Source organism: Oryctolagus cuniculus, chromosome 21 (genome assembly GCF_964237555.1).
Source record: "Oryctolagus cuniculus chromosome 21, mOryCun1.1, whole genome shotgun sequence".
Classification (NCBI taxonomy): Eukaryota; Metazoa; Chordata; class Mammalia; order Lagomorpha; family Leporidae; genus Oryctolagus; species Oryctolagus cuniculus.
In genome coordinates, this window is record NC_091452.1 from 15,678,796 (window position 1) to 15,696,498 (window position 17,703).

The 17,703-nt window shown below is 49.5% G+C and overlaps 1 protein-coding gene across 6 annotated transcripts in view; it reads left to right on the forward strand.

The window, feature by feature from the left end:
* TMEM233 (transmembrane protein 233) overlaps nucleotides 1-17,703 on the forward strand; it is a 51,656-nt gene that overhangs the window by 21,333 nt on the left and 12,620 nt on the right. For 5 of the 6 annotated variants that reach the window (XR_011385220.1, XR_011385221.1, XM_008272318.4 and 2 more), the window contains exon 2: nucleotides 9,760-9,896. Coding sequence is in view for 3 of the 6 variants with exons in the window: in XM_008272318.4 (XP_008270540.1) it covers nucleotides 9,760-9,896 (137 nt within the window). In the remaining 3 variants the exon portion in view is untranslated. Of the gene's footprint in view, nucleotides 1-9,759; nucleotides 9,897-10,276; nucleotides 10,566-17,703 lie in introns of all 6 variants that reach the window. The other variant, XR_007911916.2, reaches the window with a different exon arrangement.

Sequence of the window (17,703 nt, forward strand, 5' to 3'; positions counted from 1 at the left end):
GCTGCAGGACTCCCACACAAAATCAAGTGCAGGTTGAAAAGTTAATCTTCCAGAGCTGTAGACGGGCTGCAGCAGGAGGACCTCCCCCGAAGATGAGATAAGGAACAGAATCAGTCACTTTAGGATCAGGGAAAGCGAGCTCCATCTGTTAATCGATGCAGCATTCCTGTTCCACGCCAGCAGGTACCAAGTGCCCGGACAGCCGGCTACAAGGGTTCTGCACACAGTTCGTGGAGGGGCAGGTGTTTGGCCAGGTGGTTAAGACACCACCTGCAATGCCCGCATTCCGTCTCAGAGTGCCTGGTTCCCGCCCTGGCTCCGCTTTCGATCCAGCTTCTTGCTATTTCATACCTTGAGAACCAACAAGCACTTGGACCCCTGACACCCACGTGGGAGGTCCAGGCCCGGATGGAGTTCCTGGTTCTTGACTTCAGCCCGGCTGTTGCTGCATTTGGGGAGTGAAACATCAGATGGAAGATTCTCTCTCTCTCTCTCCCCCCACACCCCCTAGCCTTTCAAATAAAATTTAAAAATTTTAAAGCTCCTGGAAAATGAAATTAGAAAATACGATTATTTTGCATCAAAAAACTGAAATCCCTGAACATTTTTTTCATAATATCTATTTTTCATGAACTTTTTGAAGACCCCTCGTGTGCCTGGATCCCAACGTTTGGGTGCGCCAAGCTAAGTTTTTCTTCCAATTCCAGTTCCCACGAGCGTTTTGCAGTGCCCCTGAATTCGGGCACGTGCATCCTAAGAAAGCTGTTTCCAGACAATCACGAGACACCAGCCGGGTGGAGGCTTTCTCTCTCTGACTAGCAGGACACATGGAGGGGGAGACCCACACCCAGGGGTCAAAAGGCAGCTCAGTGAAGCACAGGTGACGCAGTGGTGCAGAGTCCAGAGTCGGCGTCCCCCGCCCGGGTGGCACCTGAGGACGAGACGGCCCGGAAAGGCTGTCCTGGCCGCTGAGACCGGGGCAAGATCAGGCGCTGGCCACACGGGCAGGGAGAGTTCCGGGTCCAGGGCTCCCAGGGGAGGACGCGACCTGGACAGACAGGGAGCGGGTGCTAGGAAGCGAGGGGCTGGAGACCCGGGGGTTGCGGAGCAGGCCGCCTCGCCCCTTTCCCTCCCCTCCCCTCCCCTACGTCCCTCCCCCACACCCCTCCTCTATGGGGAGACCCGGGCGGGTTTGCAGCAGAGGCCGCCTCGCCCCTTCCCTGCCCCTCCACCTCCCCGCCCCTCCCCCACGCCAAGGGGCCCTGCTCTGTCCTCGCTGAGCCTTCAGCAGTCTGCAGAAAAACTACTTCATACTCCTGCGTCTCCGGCTACTGGGCTTGTCTGCAACCGAAATCCGCCTCCCGTGCCCTACTGCCCTAGCGAGAGAGACGGGGGCTTAGGGCAGAATTCTTGGTTTTCACGGGGCTCCCTTTTTCTTGCCACAATCCTAAAAGGAGCCACGTAGCCAGGGAAGCGTGGAACACAGAGAAGGATATTAAATAGCTCGTTTGCTGTCATCTTCACCGACCAGTACGTGCCACAAAAACAATAAAAACATCAATAATTGATGCTAATAAGACACTGTCCTAAGCACCTTATAGATAAATATATATCACCTCATTTAATCCAGCTAAAATTAAAATTTAACTGACATCTTCCATTGTTATTATTTTGGGTTGGAGGGGAATTTGGAAATTTTGGAAAGAAAATTAATTTTTGACAGCGACATGGGCAGTACAGCTTACAGACTGACAGACTGATTTGCCCTATTTCCTTTCTCAGGGAACACATCTTTTTTTTTATTAAAAAAATTCAAAGGCATATTAAAAATCACACATATTTTTGGAGTGCTGTATGATATCTCGCTGCAGGTATATATTGTGTTCAATCAGGGTAAATATATTTATCCTTTCAAGTATTTAACATTTCTTAATAGTGAAAGCATCCAAAAATTCTGTCTGCTAGTGTTTTTTGTAGAGAAATATATAGTAATTTAACATCTATGGTGGCCCTGCTGTCAACAACTTCCCAGTCCTATGTAACTCAGAACCCATCAATCAACCTCTCCCTTCCCCTCCCCCCTCCCCCCTCTCTGAAGCAAGTTCTCTCCCCATGACTCAGCGTCTGGCTCTTAGCTTCTTGTGCACACAGTAAGGGCTTGGGCAAGACTGCACAGTCTTCCACTTGAGCTCACAGCCGCCGTGTTGCCTTGGAAATCACAGGCAGGATTCGCTCCCCTCTCGCTGAGTCTCCGTTTGCTCCCATGTAAAATGAGGGATAAAATCCCTTTTACCCCCACGACGGTTCTTGTAAGGGTTTATCTATAACGCTTACATATAACGCTTTGAAAGTCGGTTCGCTCAGGGCCTGGCGTAGTCCTCATTCCGTTATTATCGTCATTTTACTATAATTGTGGTTGTCAGCGACGGCTCATTGTTACTACTGATGTGGCTCCTGCTTTCCTCTTAACCTTCATGTTCCTTTCTCTCTCTCTCTCTCTCTCTCTCTCTCTCTCTTGCTCTCGCTCTCTCTCGCTCTCTCCCCCCCTCGCTTTTCCTCCTGGCCACCTCATCCCCCTGGATTTTCTCTGACACCTTCACCAAAACAGGGCCTTTCCCACCTCCAGGCCTTCGCACCTGCTGGGACCCTGCCCTTTGCAGGCCCAGCTCCGCCTCAGGTTCCAGGTCTCGGGCTGCGGGCTGGAGCTCCAGGGACAGCTCCGTCTCCCACCTCATTGTTCTGGCCTTGGTGATATTCTGTGACCGTCTTATTCACTGGCGTGGTTACTTATTTATTTTTTGGTCTCCGCCAAAAACGTGAATTCCATAGGGGCAGGAGCAGCACCTGGGACATCGCTGATGCTCAATACGGTTTTTGAATGAATGAATGAGTTTTCCATCTAAGATAATAGTTCTCAACTCTGGTTGCCCTGCAGAATGGCCTGGAAACTTTGGGGGAATAAAAGGATAGAAGGTGCCCACCCACAGGGACTCTGATTCAGTTGCTCTGGGCTGGGGTTTAGGCCCAGGATGTTTTTAAAACCTCTCCGGTAATTCTAAGGTTGGAAACCCCTGGTACACGGAAATGCAAAGACTGTAGCTTGGCGGAGTTCCAGCTCCAGTCTCCGCAGGCAGCGTTGTCTCATGCAGGGCATCGTGTCAAGTGAAGCAAGAGCTCCCAGAGGGAGGTGGGGGCCAACACTGGAATACAGTGGGCTGAGCTGCTGCCTGTGACACCGGCATCCCATCTGAGCACTGGTTCAAGTCCCGGCTGCTCCACTTCCAATCCAGCTCCCTGCTAATGCACCTGGGAAAACAGTGGCAGATGGCCCAAGTGCTTGGCCCCCACCACCCACGTGGGAGACCTGTATGGAGTTCTTGGTGCGTGTGCTCTCTCTCGTGCGTGCGCTCTCGTTCTCTCTCTCTCTCTCTCTTATGTATGGCCTTTCAAATAAATAATTTTAAAACAAAGACCATGAGCCTGGAGGAAAGCTGTGGCTTTTGAGGAATAACAATGGGGGGGGGGGTGTTTCTTTGTGATGGTAGAGCAGTTCTATATTCCAATTGTGGTCACAGCTACTCAAATCTACGTGAGATAAAATTTCTTAAAACTGTCTACATAAAAGAGAGAGAGAATACATATGCAGATGGATGAAATCTGTACCCAAGTCAATAATACACTGTGCCAATGTTACTTTGTTGGTTTTGACCAAATACTTTGGCTACCTAAGATATCATCATTAGGAGGTGAGTATATGAGTCCTATCTTTGCAGCTTTTTGTGAGCCTTGAAGTATAATAATGGAAAAGTCACAATAATAATGTCTTAAGAGACAATAGATAGGCCGGTGCTACGGCTCACTTTGCTAATCCTCCACCTGCGGCACCAGCACCCCGGATTCTAGTCCCGGTTGGGGCGCTGGATTCTGCCCCGGTTGCTCTTCTAGTCCAGCTCTCTCCTGTGACCCGGGAAGGCAATGGAGGATGGCCCAAGTGCTTGGGCCCCTGCACCTGCATGGGAGACCAGGAGGAAGCACCTGGCTTCTGGCTTCGGATCGGCGCAGCGTGCTGGCCATAGCGGCTATTTGGGGGGTGAACCAATGCAAAGGAAGACCTTTCTTTTTGTCTCTCTGTCTCTCTCTCTCTCACTGTCTAACTCTGCCTATCAAAAAAAAAAAAAAGAGAGAGAGAGAGAGAGAGACAATAGATCAAGAGAAACTGTGTAAATTTTTGCAATATATACAACAGTCAGGAATAACACCTGTGGTAGTGTTCAGTAAAGATGCTACAAGCCCAGTGAGTCTCCTGAGCATAGCAAAATGCTGGTACTACAGGCTTTAGTTATAGTATTTTGGATATGCTGGATTAAATAAAACATAGTTACTCATTTCACCTACTTATTTTTCTCTTTGCTTTAAAGATTTACTTATTTACTTGAAAGTCAGAGTTACAGAAAGAGAGAGAGAGGTCTTCCATCCATTGGTTCACTCCCCCAAATGGCTGGGTCAGGCTGAAACCAGGAGCTAGCAGCTTTATCCGGGTCTCCCAAGTGAGTGGCAGGAGCCTAAGAACTTGCATCATTTTCTGTTGCTTTCCCAGACACATTAGCAGGGAACTGGACCAGAAGTGGAGCAGCCAGGACTTGAACCAGCACTCCTAAGGAATGTATCACAGGTGGCAGCCTAGCCCAATGTGCCACTACACCAGTCTTTTATTTTTATTTTTCTAATGTGGCCCCCAGAAAATTTAAAATTACCTATGTAGCTCCCATTACATTTCTATTGTATAGTTTTAATCTACAATATATAAAAAGTTCCCACAAAGATAAGCCAACAGAAAACTAGACAAAGGATGTGAATAAAAAGATCACTGAGAATTATATGTGATCAGTTAGCACTCATTCATGCATACATTCATCCGGCTGGTCTCCTCCGGGGTTCCAAGGCTCCATGTGAGTCACCAGGGGAAGCTGGCTGGACAGGGCCTCTTTGATGAGGTGACAGCCAAGCCAGGACCCCAAGGATACAAAGATGCTCAAACACACCACTAAGTAAAGGCAGAGGTTCGTTTCCATCAGTCAGAAGGGGGCTATCTGGACTGGTAATATGCAGTGTTGGCCAGGAAGTGGGGGAAAGTACACTTAAATACCATTAGTGGGAGTAGAGATTTGTGCAACACTTTGGCAAGGTAATTTGGCTCCTCTCCAGACGAAAATCCAGAAACACTTTGACGATGCGATCCCATTTCTAGGAACCCACGCTAAGGACAGTCTCAGCTGCATGCAAAAAACTATGACTAAGAATGCTTGCTGATGCCTATTGTGTAATTGCAACCAACTCTAAGTAACATTATTTTACATCAGGAAGAGAAAAAGCAAACAGACATGAGGCAGATCTGGAAGCACTGGCCTAGCAGGTTGCCCACTCTTTATCTAGTGGAACGAAGCAAGCGCAGCAAGGTCATGTGATACTGCTCATAGCTTTTAACCAAAGGAAAAAAATGGAAATTTTGTGTGTCTGGACATGTACACACACACACACACACACACACACCTTACTAGACTAGCTACAGGACTTCGGGCAAACTGTTTTTCTTTTTATTATGATCATTTTTATTTTATTTGGAAGCCAGAGAGACAGAGAGAGAGAGATCTTCCATCCACTGGTTCACTCCCCAAGTACCTGCACCAACCTCAGCTGGACGAGGCCAAAGCCAGGAACTCAGAACTCCATCCAGGTCTCCCATGTTGGGGACAAAGACCCAAGGACTTGAGCCATGACCTGCTGCCTCCCAGGGTGTACTTTAGCAGGAAGCTGGATTGGAAGCAGAGCAGTTGAACTCAAAGCGGACATTCTGATACGGGTACAGGTGTCTCAGATGACAACTTCTGTGCCGAATGCCCGCCCCTAGGTAAAATGCTTTCACTTCCTTGTGCCTCAGTTTCTGCATCAGCAAAATGGAAACAATGAAACATCTACTCCACAGGGCTGTCTTGAGGACAAATGAGATGACCTTCGAGAAGTACTTAGCATAGTACCTGACACACAGTACACGTCATGTGTCATCACTGTCATTTCATCAAAGAAAGATTCAGGAGCCAACCACTTACGACATTGCAAAACGAGGTTTTACCTAGAAAAACAAATGCCAGGGAGTCCAACTTCAAAAGGACCAGCTAGCAAACTCAAAAGCATAACTCGAGTATTTAAAGGAAACAAAAGCCAAGTTGCCAAGGTTACCAAGTTTTATATTAGTCTGCTCATGGTGAAAACACAAAGGAATGGAGAGAGAGAGAGAGAGAGAGAGAGAGAGAGAGAGATTGAGATTTCAATATCCACTGGGAAGTCCTGTTTGTTTAAACATCGGCATTGCAAATACCAAGCTGAAGCTGCCTTTGTTGAGATTCGGGGGCAATTCTGACGGTTCTGATGTCTGAGAGCGACTGACTTCGTTACTCTTGGTTTATCTCGGGGAGCAAATTGCTGCTTCTTCCTCTGACGGTGACACCTGATGTGCTTAGTCATAATGGAGGCAGGAGAAAGAAACCGCCGTCCTATCACATCATCCGTGGAAAAAGAAAGTCGCGAAGCAATCGCGTGGAACTGCTAACAGGGGTCATCTCTGGGAAATACACTCAGGGTAGGGGCTTCGCTCTCCGTGCTTCTGCAGTGTTTGAACGTCTTACGTGTTCACAGATCGCATTAGCAATTTGTAAAAGAACAAATAAGGTGATATACACTGTGAAAGATCTAAAGACATCTCATTTCTTTCTACTTCTTCCACACCAGATGGGATCGTTTGCATTCTCAGCTCTTTGGGGAAAGATTGATAAGCCGTGCGTTTTCCCTAAAATCCATTTCCACCACTTCAGTCTGTCGCATCTGCCAAGAGATCCTTAGTATGGAATCCCAACTGGAAAAGGGGAAGGAATTGGAGCCAGCATATTGGAAGGGGGAAGAATTTCATCCACATTATTGTTACTTCTGCGCCCTGAAGCCCAAGACCCACCAGCCAGTGAAATCCATCAAAATGAAATCCGAGTGTCTGGAGTTCTGTTGCGCTCAGCCCTCCCCGCCCCCGCGTCCTCACATCTTCCCACATTAATCCTTCTATAAGAACCTCCCTCTTTGTCTCTCCGTTTCTTTCTTCAATTACACACACACAAGGTGGGAAATGCTGACAGGTGCTATAGCAAAGGATGAAGCTTGAAGGCACCATGCTCAGTGAGAGAAGCCAGGTAGGAGAGGGCAGCTGCCGTGAATCCTCTCCTACAGGGACCTAGAGTCCAGTGGTGGCTGCCGTTGGGATGAGGGGTTCGTGTTTAACAGGTACAGGGTTGCCACCTGGAAAGGTGAGAAAGTTCTGGAAACAATGGCAGTGTGTTTCATGCCACTGAGCTGCACCCTGAGAAATGGCTGAAATGGTAGCTTTTATGCATATCTTACCATAATGGAAAAAATGGCACACCAAAGTGTGATATCCATACCAGTTAGAACAGTCTCGCCAGGACAGGGCCCAGAAACATGTAATTTTTTTATTTGCAAAACGGTGACAAGGAGAGAAAGCGAAAGAGAGAGAAAGAGAATCTTCCATCCACTGGTTCACTCCCCAAATACCCACAACAACCAGAGGCGAGCCAGGCTGAAGCCAGGAGCCAGTAACTCCACCCAGGTCTCCCACGTGGGTGGCAGGGACCCAAGTACTTGAGCTAACACCAACTGCCTCCCAGGCGCATTAGCAGGCAGCTGGATCAGGAGCAGAGTGGGGAATTGAACCCAGGCACGCTGACATGGGACGCAGGAGCCCCAACCAGGGTCTCATCACTGAGCCAACATCCACGTCTGTAATTTGTTTAACTACCCGGGTGGCTCTCAGGGGTACGCAGGGTGGAGAACTCCAGAATTTGGGACTTGGAATTCTGGACCTCAACTTGCTGGACACGGCTGATGCTGCAGCAGGTCCTCACTCTCTCCTCACACGAAAAGCCTAAAAGCAAAGCTTGCTTCATTGCAGGGGGCCCCAGCCTGCTGCTGACCAAGCTGGCCCAGATCCAGGAGTTTCTGGAAGCAGAACGCTCCCCTGGATCGTAATGGCCTGCCTGTGTGCAATCCCCCTAGCAGTGCAGGAAGAGGACAACTCCTACGGAAGTGCCATGATTTCCAAATAGAGGAGGCAGAGTCCCAGGGAAGCCTCTCCATATCTAAGGTTTGCAGACATATTCTCCGCCCTTGGGTTGCAGCGCGAATTCTGGGCGATGCCAGCCGCAGCATGAGATGGTAGGGCTATTCTGAGAGAGCAAGACAGCATCTCTCCTACAGCCGGGCTGCAAGGACTTTCTGGACGCACCAGGCAAGGTCCCAGGGAGCCCCACTCTGCCCTCTGGGAGCTCACATTCGACAGGGAAACATAGGCACCCACCCACTTTCTCGAACTCCTACAAGGTACCAGACACCACTCAAAGGGCTAGCAGCAACGAGGAAGCTTAACGAGACTGCCATGTGCAGAGTCAGGAAGGAGGCTCTGCTGAACTTGACCATAACCCTCCAAGTGCTGGATCATGGGGGACCTGGGGCAACTCAGCGAAGGGTCCCGCACAGCTGGGACAGGGGCAAAGGAGCACAAGCCTCAGAATAGCTGTTATTTATCAGCCAGCACAGAAGCATTTTAACAGCTGAGAAAGTCGTATCAATAGGTACCCACCGAGTGACAGCCTTGGTTTGCGGATAAACAGTTCTGCCAAGGTCCCTGACCTTATGTGCTGACCTAGTAGGCAAATGCTTCTGTACGTGACCAAATGAAAAATGTTTTAGACCTTGCAGGCCCTACAGTCTTTGTCCCCACTACTCAATTCTGTCACGGTCGCACAAAAGAAGCCTCAGAGAATAGCGAACAAATGACTATGGCCATGCTGCGAGCAAACTGCATTTACCAAAAGCGGCGGCAGGCTGACGCTGGTCCCGGGGACACGGCTTGCAAAGTGCTGTTCTGGTGGACAAGGCAGACAGACCCATCAGTCCATTCATTCTGCAAATAGTTATCAAGCATCTTCTACTGACAAGCGTCCTAGTGGGCACCGGTGTAGTGATGAGTCAGCTTTCTGTGCCATCATGACACACCTGACGCAGGATACTTACCAACAAAGGATGACTGTTAAGCTCAGTGTTGATGGTTCAAGGGCACAGCATCTGGCTCAGCTCAGCTCTGGTGAGGACCCTCTAGGGCAGAAGCGTGTGCGTGTGCGTGTGCGTGTGTGTGTGTGTGTGTGTGTGTGTGTGTAAGTAAGGGGCTGGCTGGGACTGGGCTCAGGACAGCAAGGTCAGGAGGAAGCGACCTTCCACATTTCTAAAGGGCAGACCCCCCAGTGATCGCCACCATTGCCACACTGGGAACCGAGCTCCCAAAACATGGATCTGTAGGGAATAAACCAAACCCAAACCCTAGCATCTACTATGCTGAATAAGATGGACCATGGTCCCTGCCCATGTGGCACTTACATTCTAGAGGCAAAGACAAAACCAATCATTTTCATATATGCTAGCAGATGCTTAGATGACTGTAATCAGGAAGTACAGTTGGAGGAGTCAAGTCAGGCTTGGAGTTTGGGATGCCTTCCTGGAGGAGGTGACAACCCTACTGCTTGCCCAGCAAGCTGGCGTGGAGATGAGCAAAGTCACCAGAGACCTCCTATCAGGGCAGTCCAACAACGCCCATGACTTCCTTTGGATTGCCTGTCATCACCCTCTCTTCCCTTGTGTCCCCAGTCCCAGAACAGCTACAACGAAGGCGACCTGGAAGGAGCCAGGCGGCTTGGGCGGAATGCCAAGTGGGTGGCCATCGCCTCCATCGTCATCGGCCTTCTCATCATCGGCATTTCTTGCGCAGTTCACTTCACGAGGAAGTAAGTAGCCGCTCTGAATCCCTCGCGGTGTCAAAGGCCTTGGGCTCTGCTAGGAAGCTTAGGTTGTGTTCCAGAAGCTTAGGCTATGTCCCAGCAACAACTCACCCTGCCCCTCATGTTTTCTTTACCGGAGTCGCCTAGACTGGTGGAAGGTTTCTCCTCCAGAAAGTCCCAGCTCCACCACCTTGCACCTGGTCTGTCTAGAGCACAGGTCAGCAAGGTTCTCTATAAAGGGCCAGCTGGTCAATATTTTAGGCCTTGCAGGCCATCCAGTCCCTGTAACAACTATCTAGCCCTGCATTTTAGTACCAAAGTAGCCTTCAGTAATATCTAAATGAGCAGACGTGGCTATGTTTCTTTTTTTTCTTTTTTCTTGACAGGCAGAGTTAGACAGTGAGAGAGACAGACAGAGTGAAAAGTCTTCCTTCTGTTGGTTCACCCCCCAAGTGGCCACTACGGTCAGCATGCTGCGCCGATCCGAAGCCAGGAGCCAGGTGCTTCCTCCTGGTCTCCATGCAGGTGCAGGGCCCAAGGACCTGGGCCATCCTCCCCTGCCTTCCCGGGCCACAGCAGAGAGCTGGACTGGAAGAGGAGCAACCGGGACAGAACCGGCGCCCCAACCGGGACTAAAACCCGGAGTTCAGGCGCCGCAGGTGGAGGATTATCCAAGTGAGCCGCGGCACTGGCCTGCTGTGTTTCAATACAATTTTATTTTCCAAAAACAGATATCTCGTCTGGGGATTGTAGTTTACCAAGCTCTGATCTAAAATAGGGCGTGTCCCCAGGCTAAGGCAGAGAATTCCACGTGGGATTTTTTTTTTTTTGTAAGCGTTTTTTTTTTTTTTTTTTTTTTTTTTATCTTTTATTTAATGAATATAAATTTCCAAAGTATGACTCATGGGTTACAATGGCTTCCCCCCCCATACCGTCCCTCCCACCATTTTGTAAGCGTTTTAACACGTTTGTTTATTTATTTGAGAGGCAGAGACAACGATCTCTCATCTGCTAGTTCAGTTCCCAAATGCCCTTACCAGCTGGGGCTGTGCTAGGCTGGCGCCCAGAGCCAGGAACTCCATCCAGGTCTCTCACAGGGGTGGTAGAGACCCAAGTACCTGAGGCATCACTGTTGCCTCTTGGGGTGCACATTCGCAGGAAGCTGGAATCAGAAGTGGAGCCAGGGCTCAAACCCAAGCACTCTGCTGTGAGGACACAGGCATCCCAAGTGGCAACGTAACTGCTGTGCCAGACACCCATTCCCCCAACACGGCTTTTCACAGCCTCAGCCCAGGGCTGACAAATGTCACTTAGGCACACAATTGACTAAAACCTTCACATGGTACCCCCTAACTGTAAGAGAGTGGGAAATGCAGAGGAGTAAATGGGGGTGCTAAAAATTATTCCTTGCTCTGCCTTACCACATGACCTGCTAAGCGATTTCCCTCATGAGTTCCCATAAACTGGCCTCGTTGTCCCTAGTTGAAGAGCAGGGGGTCTCCCGTGTTTTTGGTATTGCCAATGACCTCTCCTTCCACAGAGATAGATGCTGTGGATGCTTCCTTCTGGGTCTGGACAGATTTATCCAGGCTTCTCCAACCAGCTGAGAGGGATTCCTTCTGCTGGAATCAATGGCTCTTTCCATCAGGGGGCGACAGATAGCATGGTGACATGATGGCCAGCCCAGCCCCGGAAATGACAAACCCAGATCCGTCTCTGTTTTGCCGTGGGATCAGAACACAGAAATCCCCTAGTTTCTGATAGGGCAGGCTCCCTCTACACTGAGAAACTCAACCTCTCTGGCTTAGCTGATCAAAGAGAGCGAGGTGAGGCAGGAAGCAGACATCCTTTGGCCTTGCCACGCGGCCAACCCAACCTTGGCAGCCGAGAGCGAGCAGCAGATGCGACATCGGATCAACTTCCTTTCAGACAAGCCAGGCACGGAAGCAATCGGCAGTGTTTGGATGCAAGGGGAGACATCAAAACAGGAAGTGTCACAGAGGAAAAATAGGTGTCTTAGTCCAGATTAGGGGGGAACAAGGCCACTTCACATTTCTTGCTTTGATGACATTAGTGATGATATCCGTATCACTGAAATGATCGAAGTTTGATGACATTGACTTGTGGAGGGAAAGACAGTTGGCAAATAGACGAGAACACTTTATGTAAATGAGACGCAATGCACCTGCGTGTGTGTGTGCACGTGGAACCATGGAGTATGCAACGAACGTTGCAGGTTTGGCACCAGAGTGCTCAGGCCCAGGTGTCTCTGCCACCAGGGGCTCGCCGTGAGATCTGCAGCTAGGTGTGTAACCTCCCCCAACCTCAGTTTCTTCAACTGTAAAATGGAGCGTGAAAGATCCATTCCCTACAGGTGTATTAGGTGGCCCGTGGAATGCGTGTAGTGTGGCATCTCTTCCTTAGCCTGGTGCACAAAAAGACCCAAAGCATTTATTAATTCTCTGGTTGTCGTATTATCAACAGGACTGAGAAAGGACCTCAGGGCTTAAGATGCCATTAAATCAAGTTCAAGGCTTTGTACTTATGAGCCAAGCTCCAAAGACAGTGTTCCAAAGGAATAAGGCCAAGTCTTAACTTGGCTTACCTCCTGGGAACTTGTGAAAATACATACTGCCCAGATCAGTGTTGGAGCAAAGTGGGTTTAATAATAGCAGCTGACACTGACGTAGACCTTGCCGTGTGGCAGGCGCCATTCAAGCCTGCATGATCCTCCTCGAATCCTCACAGCAACTCAGACAAGCAGGTGTTGTTACCCCCATTTTGCAGTTGAGGAGTCTGAGGCACAGAGCGGCAGGGTGATTTGTCTAGGGTCTCATGGCTAGTCAATAGTGAAGATGGGGTTCAAGTTCAGGTTAATGAGGTTCTTCAAGCTTAACCACTACCCCACACTACCGTCATCTAAGTCGATGTCTCCCTTCTAGTATGCCCGTGTCTTAAAGCTAACTCCAGGACTTGCTTATGTAGGGCTGGTGTGATGAGCCAGGACCAAGGGTCACCAAGTCCAAGGACGCCAGGGAACAGCCACAAAGAGAACAGAGGGGGCTGTGGTGAATTCCAGAGCGCAGCTGAAAGGGGGCAGCCACCACCCTGCTGCAGTTTCGCCTACCGGGCAGGGAGGCCCCATGGGGCCCATTTTTCAAGAGCAGTTTAAAACCTAGGATTCTATGCAGAATGTCCTGATTTGTAGAAGGTGACAACCAGTTCACATTTTTAGAATGTATGGGCAAAACCAAAACCAAAACAAACACCAAAGCCACGCTTGCAGCCGGGACAATGCCTACCCGTGGGTCCCGAGCGGGAGCCTTCAAAGATCAGTTACCCAGGAGACATCATCCAGGAAGTTCTAAGGACTTGGTATTTGGGCTCTTTCTCCAATCTATGCAGTGTTGATGTGAATATGCTTGTGACTGAAGCTTTCGTAGCAAGATTAAAGGTGTGAGAGTGTCCCCTCTCCACCCCTCCCTCCTAAGGGGCAGTGCTCCACTATGGTTAGAGCTGGATTTTGGCATCCGTTTTACCAGGACACAAAACCTACTTAGTTCTACCACATAGACCAGCTTGGCAACTTATTCAGCTCTCTGTGGCTCAACTTCCCTATCCATAAAATAAGCGTAGAATTATTATCCTCACCTGTAAGGTCGGTGTAGTTGTACCTACATTTCCCTCCATGTTGGCAAAGAAAACAAGAGTTCTCTAGATTTAGAAACTCAGATGGAAAGGCAAGGCTTTGTTGTGTGTGTGTGTGTGTGTGTGTGTGGAGAGACAGACAGACAGACAGACAGACATAGAAGGAAGAGAGGCAGGGAGGAAGGGAGGAACTTGCCCACAGAGAATGAAATGAACTTTCTTCCATGAAGACAAGTACTATGGCCGAGTGTTCCTTAAAAATCAAATGCCCCAGCCCCAGTTCACAGAAGGGATTACATGGCGATGCGCAACTACTAAGGCAGAAGCTTCTAAATTTTAGGCTGCGTAAGAGTTATCCGGAGCAATTTCAAGTACGTCAGCCTCCAAGCCCCATCTCAAAAGATTCCACCTCACTGACCCAGAAGTGAGGCCCAGGACGCTGCCGGTTTCCCCTTCCTGCTGCCCCCTGGGGACTCAGATCGGGTGGTCAGCAGACCACTTCGTCACCAAATCCTGGCAGGTTCCCTCCCCTCCTGCACCCCCACCCCCCACCCCAAAGTCCAGAAGGAAGAACGCACTGCCAGTGGCCAGTGGCCGTTAACAACGTGGTCAGTTTTCATTTACATCAGCAACCTCCCCATCTTAACTTGTCACGCGGAACAAGGCAGGGAATTATGTTACCGCCCACAGACGGACCAGGAGGCTGTCTGGTAACCGCCTGAGAGGCAGGAAGGGCTTCCACGGAGCAGCTGGAAAAATGTGACTTGAGAGAACGCCGGGCCTGGGGGTGAGACGCAATGCCACCAACATGCGCGACTTCTGAGTTTCACCCAAAAGCACAGTCTGTGTTGGCCAGCTGCCTTTGGAAATTCGTGAAGTCGCTGTCTTTCTAGAACCTGCTCTTTATCCCTATCAAGAAAACTGAGCAGTAAGCAGGAACATGGGTTGAAGTCCTGGGTGCTTCACTCCCGTGGAACAGTCTTAGGTCTGGAGACTCTCCACCCAAACTCCTCCAAGAGCCCCAGTCAGCCTTCCCTTACAGAACGGCCACGCAAGCCAGCTGGTAGTTGGGACAAAGAAATACGGAATTTCACGGTGTCCAACTCCTAAGAACTTGGGATCAGAACTGCAATATTCAACAGCTTTAGCAGGAATGCTCCGTGGACGGGGGAGAAGCACCATGGTTCAACCCGAATCAGAAACATGTAGTCTCTCACAGTCAGAAAATTCATTGCTCTCAAGTCACTAAGGAAATGGATCGCCTAGGCAAAACATTTAACTATTGTGGTCTCTGTTTATCAACGCTTATCATTCAAACCTCCAGCCTAAATCAACATGCCTACAGGCGTTATCTGCTGATGCAGGTAGAGGCCAGCCAGGTTAGCGTAGTCCAGTCCTGTTTCTCAGAGTGCAGCCCCCAGGGCTGCCTACCACAGGCAAGGCAGGAATGCTCATAAAAAGGCCGATTCCTGGGCCCCAGCCAAGACCCTGAGTGGCCTCAAAATATGTGTTATCACAAGAACACTCTAAAAAAATAATTCTAGGTTTTATCAAGTTGCAGAACCATTGTGCATTCAATGAAGAACATTATGCTTTTTTAAATTTATTTGAAAGGCAGAGTGGTGGTGGGGGGGTGAGTTATACATACATATGAGAGAGAGAAAGAATCTATCTTCCCAATGCTGGGTCGCTCCCCAAATAGCTGCAAAAGTTAAAACTGGTCCAGGCCAAAGCCAGGAGCCTGGAGTTCCATCTGGATCTCCCACATGGGTGCAGGGGCCCAGCACTCGGGCCATCATCTGATGCCTTCCCAGGTTCATTAGCAGGGAGCTGGATAGGAAGTGGAGCAGCCGGGACTTGAACCAGCGCTCTGATGCAGGATGCCAGGGTTGCAGGTGCAGCTGAACCTGCTGCTCCACAACACCAGCCACCCACAGAGCACATTCTTGCTTGCGTGGACACACTTCAAAACAAGACTTCTATTACACACCTTATATAACAGATAAACAGTTTTTCTTGTCTTGCACAGCTGATACAACATATTTCTGCGAGCAGATGTGGGGGTGTCATAGAATTTAACTCAATTCTGACACTGCCTCCCAGAGTTAGAGTCAGATTCCACAAGTTGGGAACTCACGCTGCAAGGCTGTTCCACTTCAGGCACCATTGCAAGCCCCAAGTGGCTTTCCCTGAGCTCCTGAGGTTCCCATGACATCTTCCTCGGGTTCTCGGGAGGAACCCTAGCCCTAGCTCTGACTTCGCAGAAGTTAGGGAACACTTGCACTTGCCTGCCAGGGATGGAGGACACAGATGGAAAGTCTGGCAGAAGAAATGCCCCAGGCAAATGCCCGAGGAAGGGGCTTGGAGCCCCATGCCCTCTGCAGGTGCACTGCCCTCCAGGCACCTCCCTTTGTTTAGCAATCCAGAAACCCTCCAATCTGCATCCAGGGGGCGTTCTGTGGAGACTTCAATATGTAGGCACAATGGGTTGCATTATTGGTCATTGGTGGTCACCTCCACCCACAGCCTCTTTCCTCTCCCTGGAGATCAGGGAGAGGACTGATAACCCCAGCCTCTTAGTCACAGATCAGTTCCCCTAGCAACCAGCCCCCACCCTGAGACTACCCAGGAGCCCACCACGAGCCACCTCATTAGAAAAAAAGATGCCCCTGCCACCCAGAAAATCTAAGGAACATGTACACTCTGCGTCAGAACTGGGATCGAACTGAAGATTCTCCTAGCAGCCCCACCCACAAGGTGTTAGGAGCTCTGTGACAGGGACCAGGGAGGAAGACCAAACGTGTATTCCTTGTTATAGCAGAATGGCACACCTACGAGACCTGGTAGAAGCTAGCTTTTGCTGCTTCCCTGGGCAAATCACACACACTCCAAGCTCCCTCTGGCCCCCTCCCTGTGGTCAGACTCTCTGTGGAATCTGGTAGAACTCCTGAGCAGTAAAACAAAGCTGACCGTGATAAAGCTGGGGTAAGAGGGAGCCACAAACATGAAAATCTCCGATGACCATGGCAGAACACAGAAAATTTTCATTTTACGTGCAGATGAGGTCCTTGTGTCAGGAGACTCGAGGACGTGAGGTATGCACGAATATATTTGGGTATAATCGAACTTCACCTTGGACCCATCCATAGGAGGTCGCCACAGTTGGAGACTCACGCCAGGCACCTTGTCTATCCCACCAGAACCCGTGAACCTCTCCAGTGTAGGAAGAGGTGGCCCTTGCCTGGGCTGAGCACCAGCTGAAGTAGTTGGCTCCATGGTGTCTGCTGAATTGTCGGAGCCACCTCCAGGCTCTCGTAGAAAGAACAGAAGTGACATTCTCAACCACTTTCATGGGTGCAGTGAGAACCTGGAGCTCTGTGTCAATCATTGCTTTTTTTCTTTTTGATGTAGATACATTGTGTTTTTGCCATTAAGTTAAATTCATATGCAATGCAATCCACTGAATTTACTTCCATTATCGGTCTTGTAGTTATCTAAACAGCCATGTACAAAACCCTGCCGTGTACCTAAAATGTTTTCTTTCTCATTCTTAGCAATAAGAAAATGCATGCTCTGAATTTCCATCCAGGGAAAATTGGACCTCTAAGCAGGGTTCAGGGTCCTGCCGCTCTGTCCTATTAGCAGGCTCAGAGTTGGCAGATATTAGCCCATCCTGCACAAGGAAAGGATCTCTCTTACAAACTGAAATGATTGTTTTCCTGGCCTGAAAATGCTCTTCAGGTTCCGGCATCATGGCACAGTAGGTTAAGCCATCTCTCATGACACCGGCATCCCACATGAGCACCGGTTCAAGTCCTGGCTGCTCCATTTCCATTCCAGCTCCAACCTAATGCATCTGAAAAAGCAGCAGAACATGGTCCAAGTGCCTGGGCCCCTGTCATTCACATGCCAGACCAGGATGGGGCTCCTGGCTCCTGGCTTCAGCTTGGCCCAGTCACGCCCCCAGCCATTGTGGCCATTTGGGGAGTGAACAAACAGATAGAAGATCGATCAGTCTCTCTCTCTCTCTCCTCTCTCTCTGCCCCTCATCCCTCTCCCTCTCTTTCTACTATATGCTTTTCATAAAAATAAAAACTTTTTTTAAAAAAATGAAATATTTTCTTTTTTTTTTTTTTTTGACAGGCAGAGTGGACAGTGAGAGAGA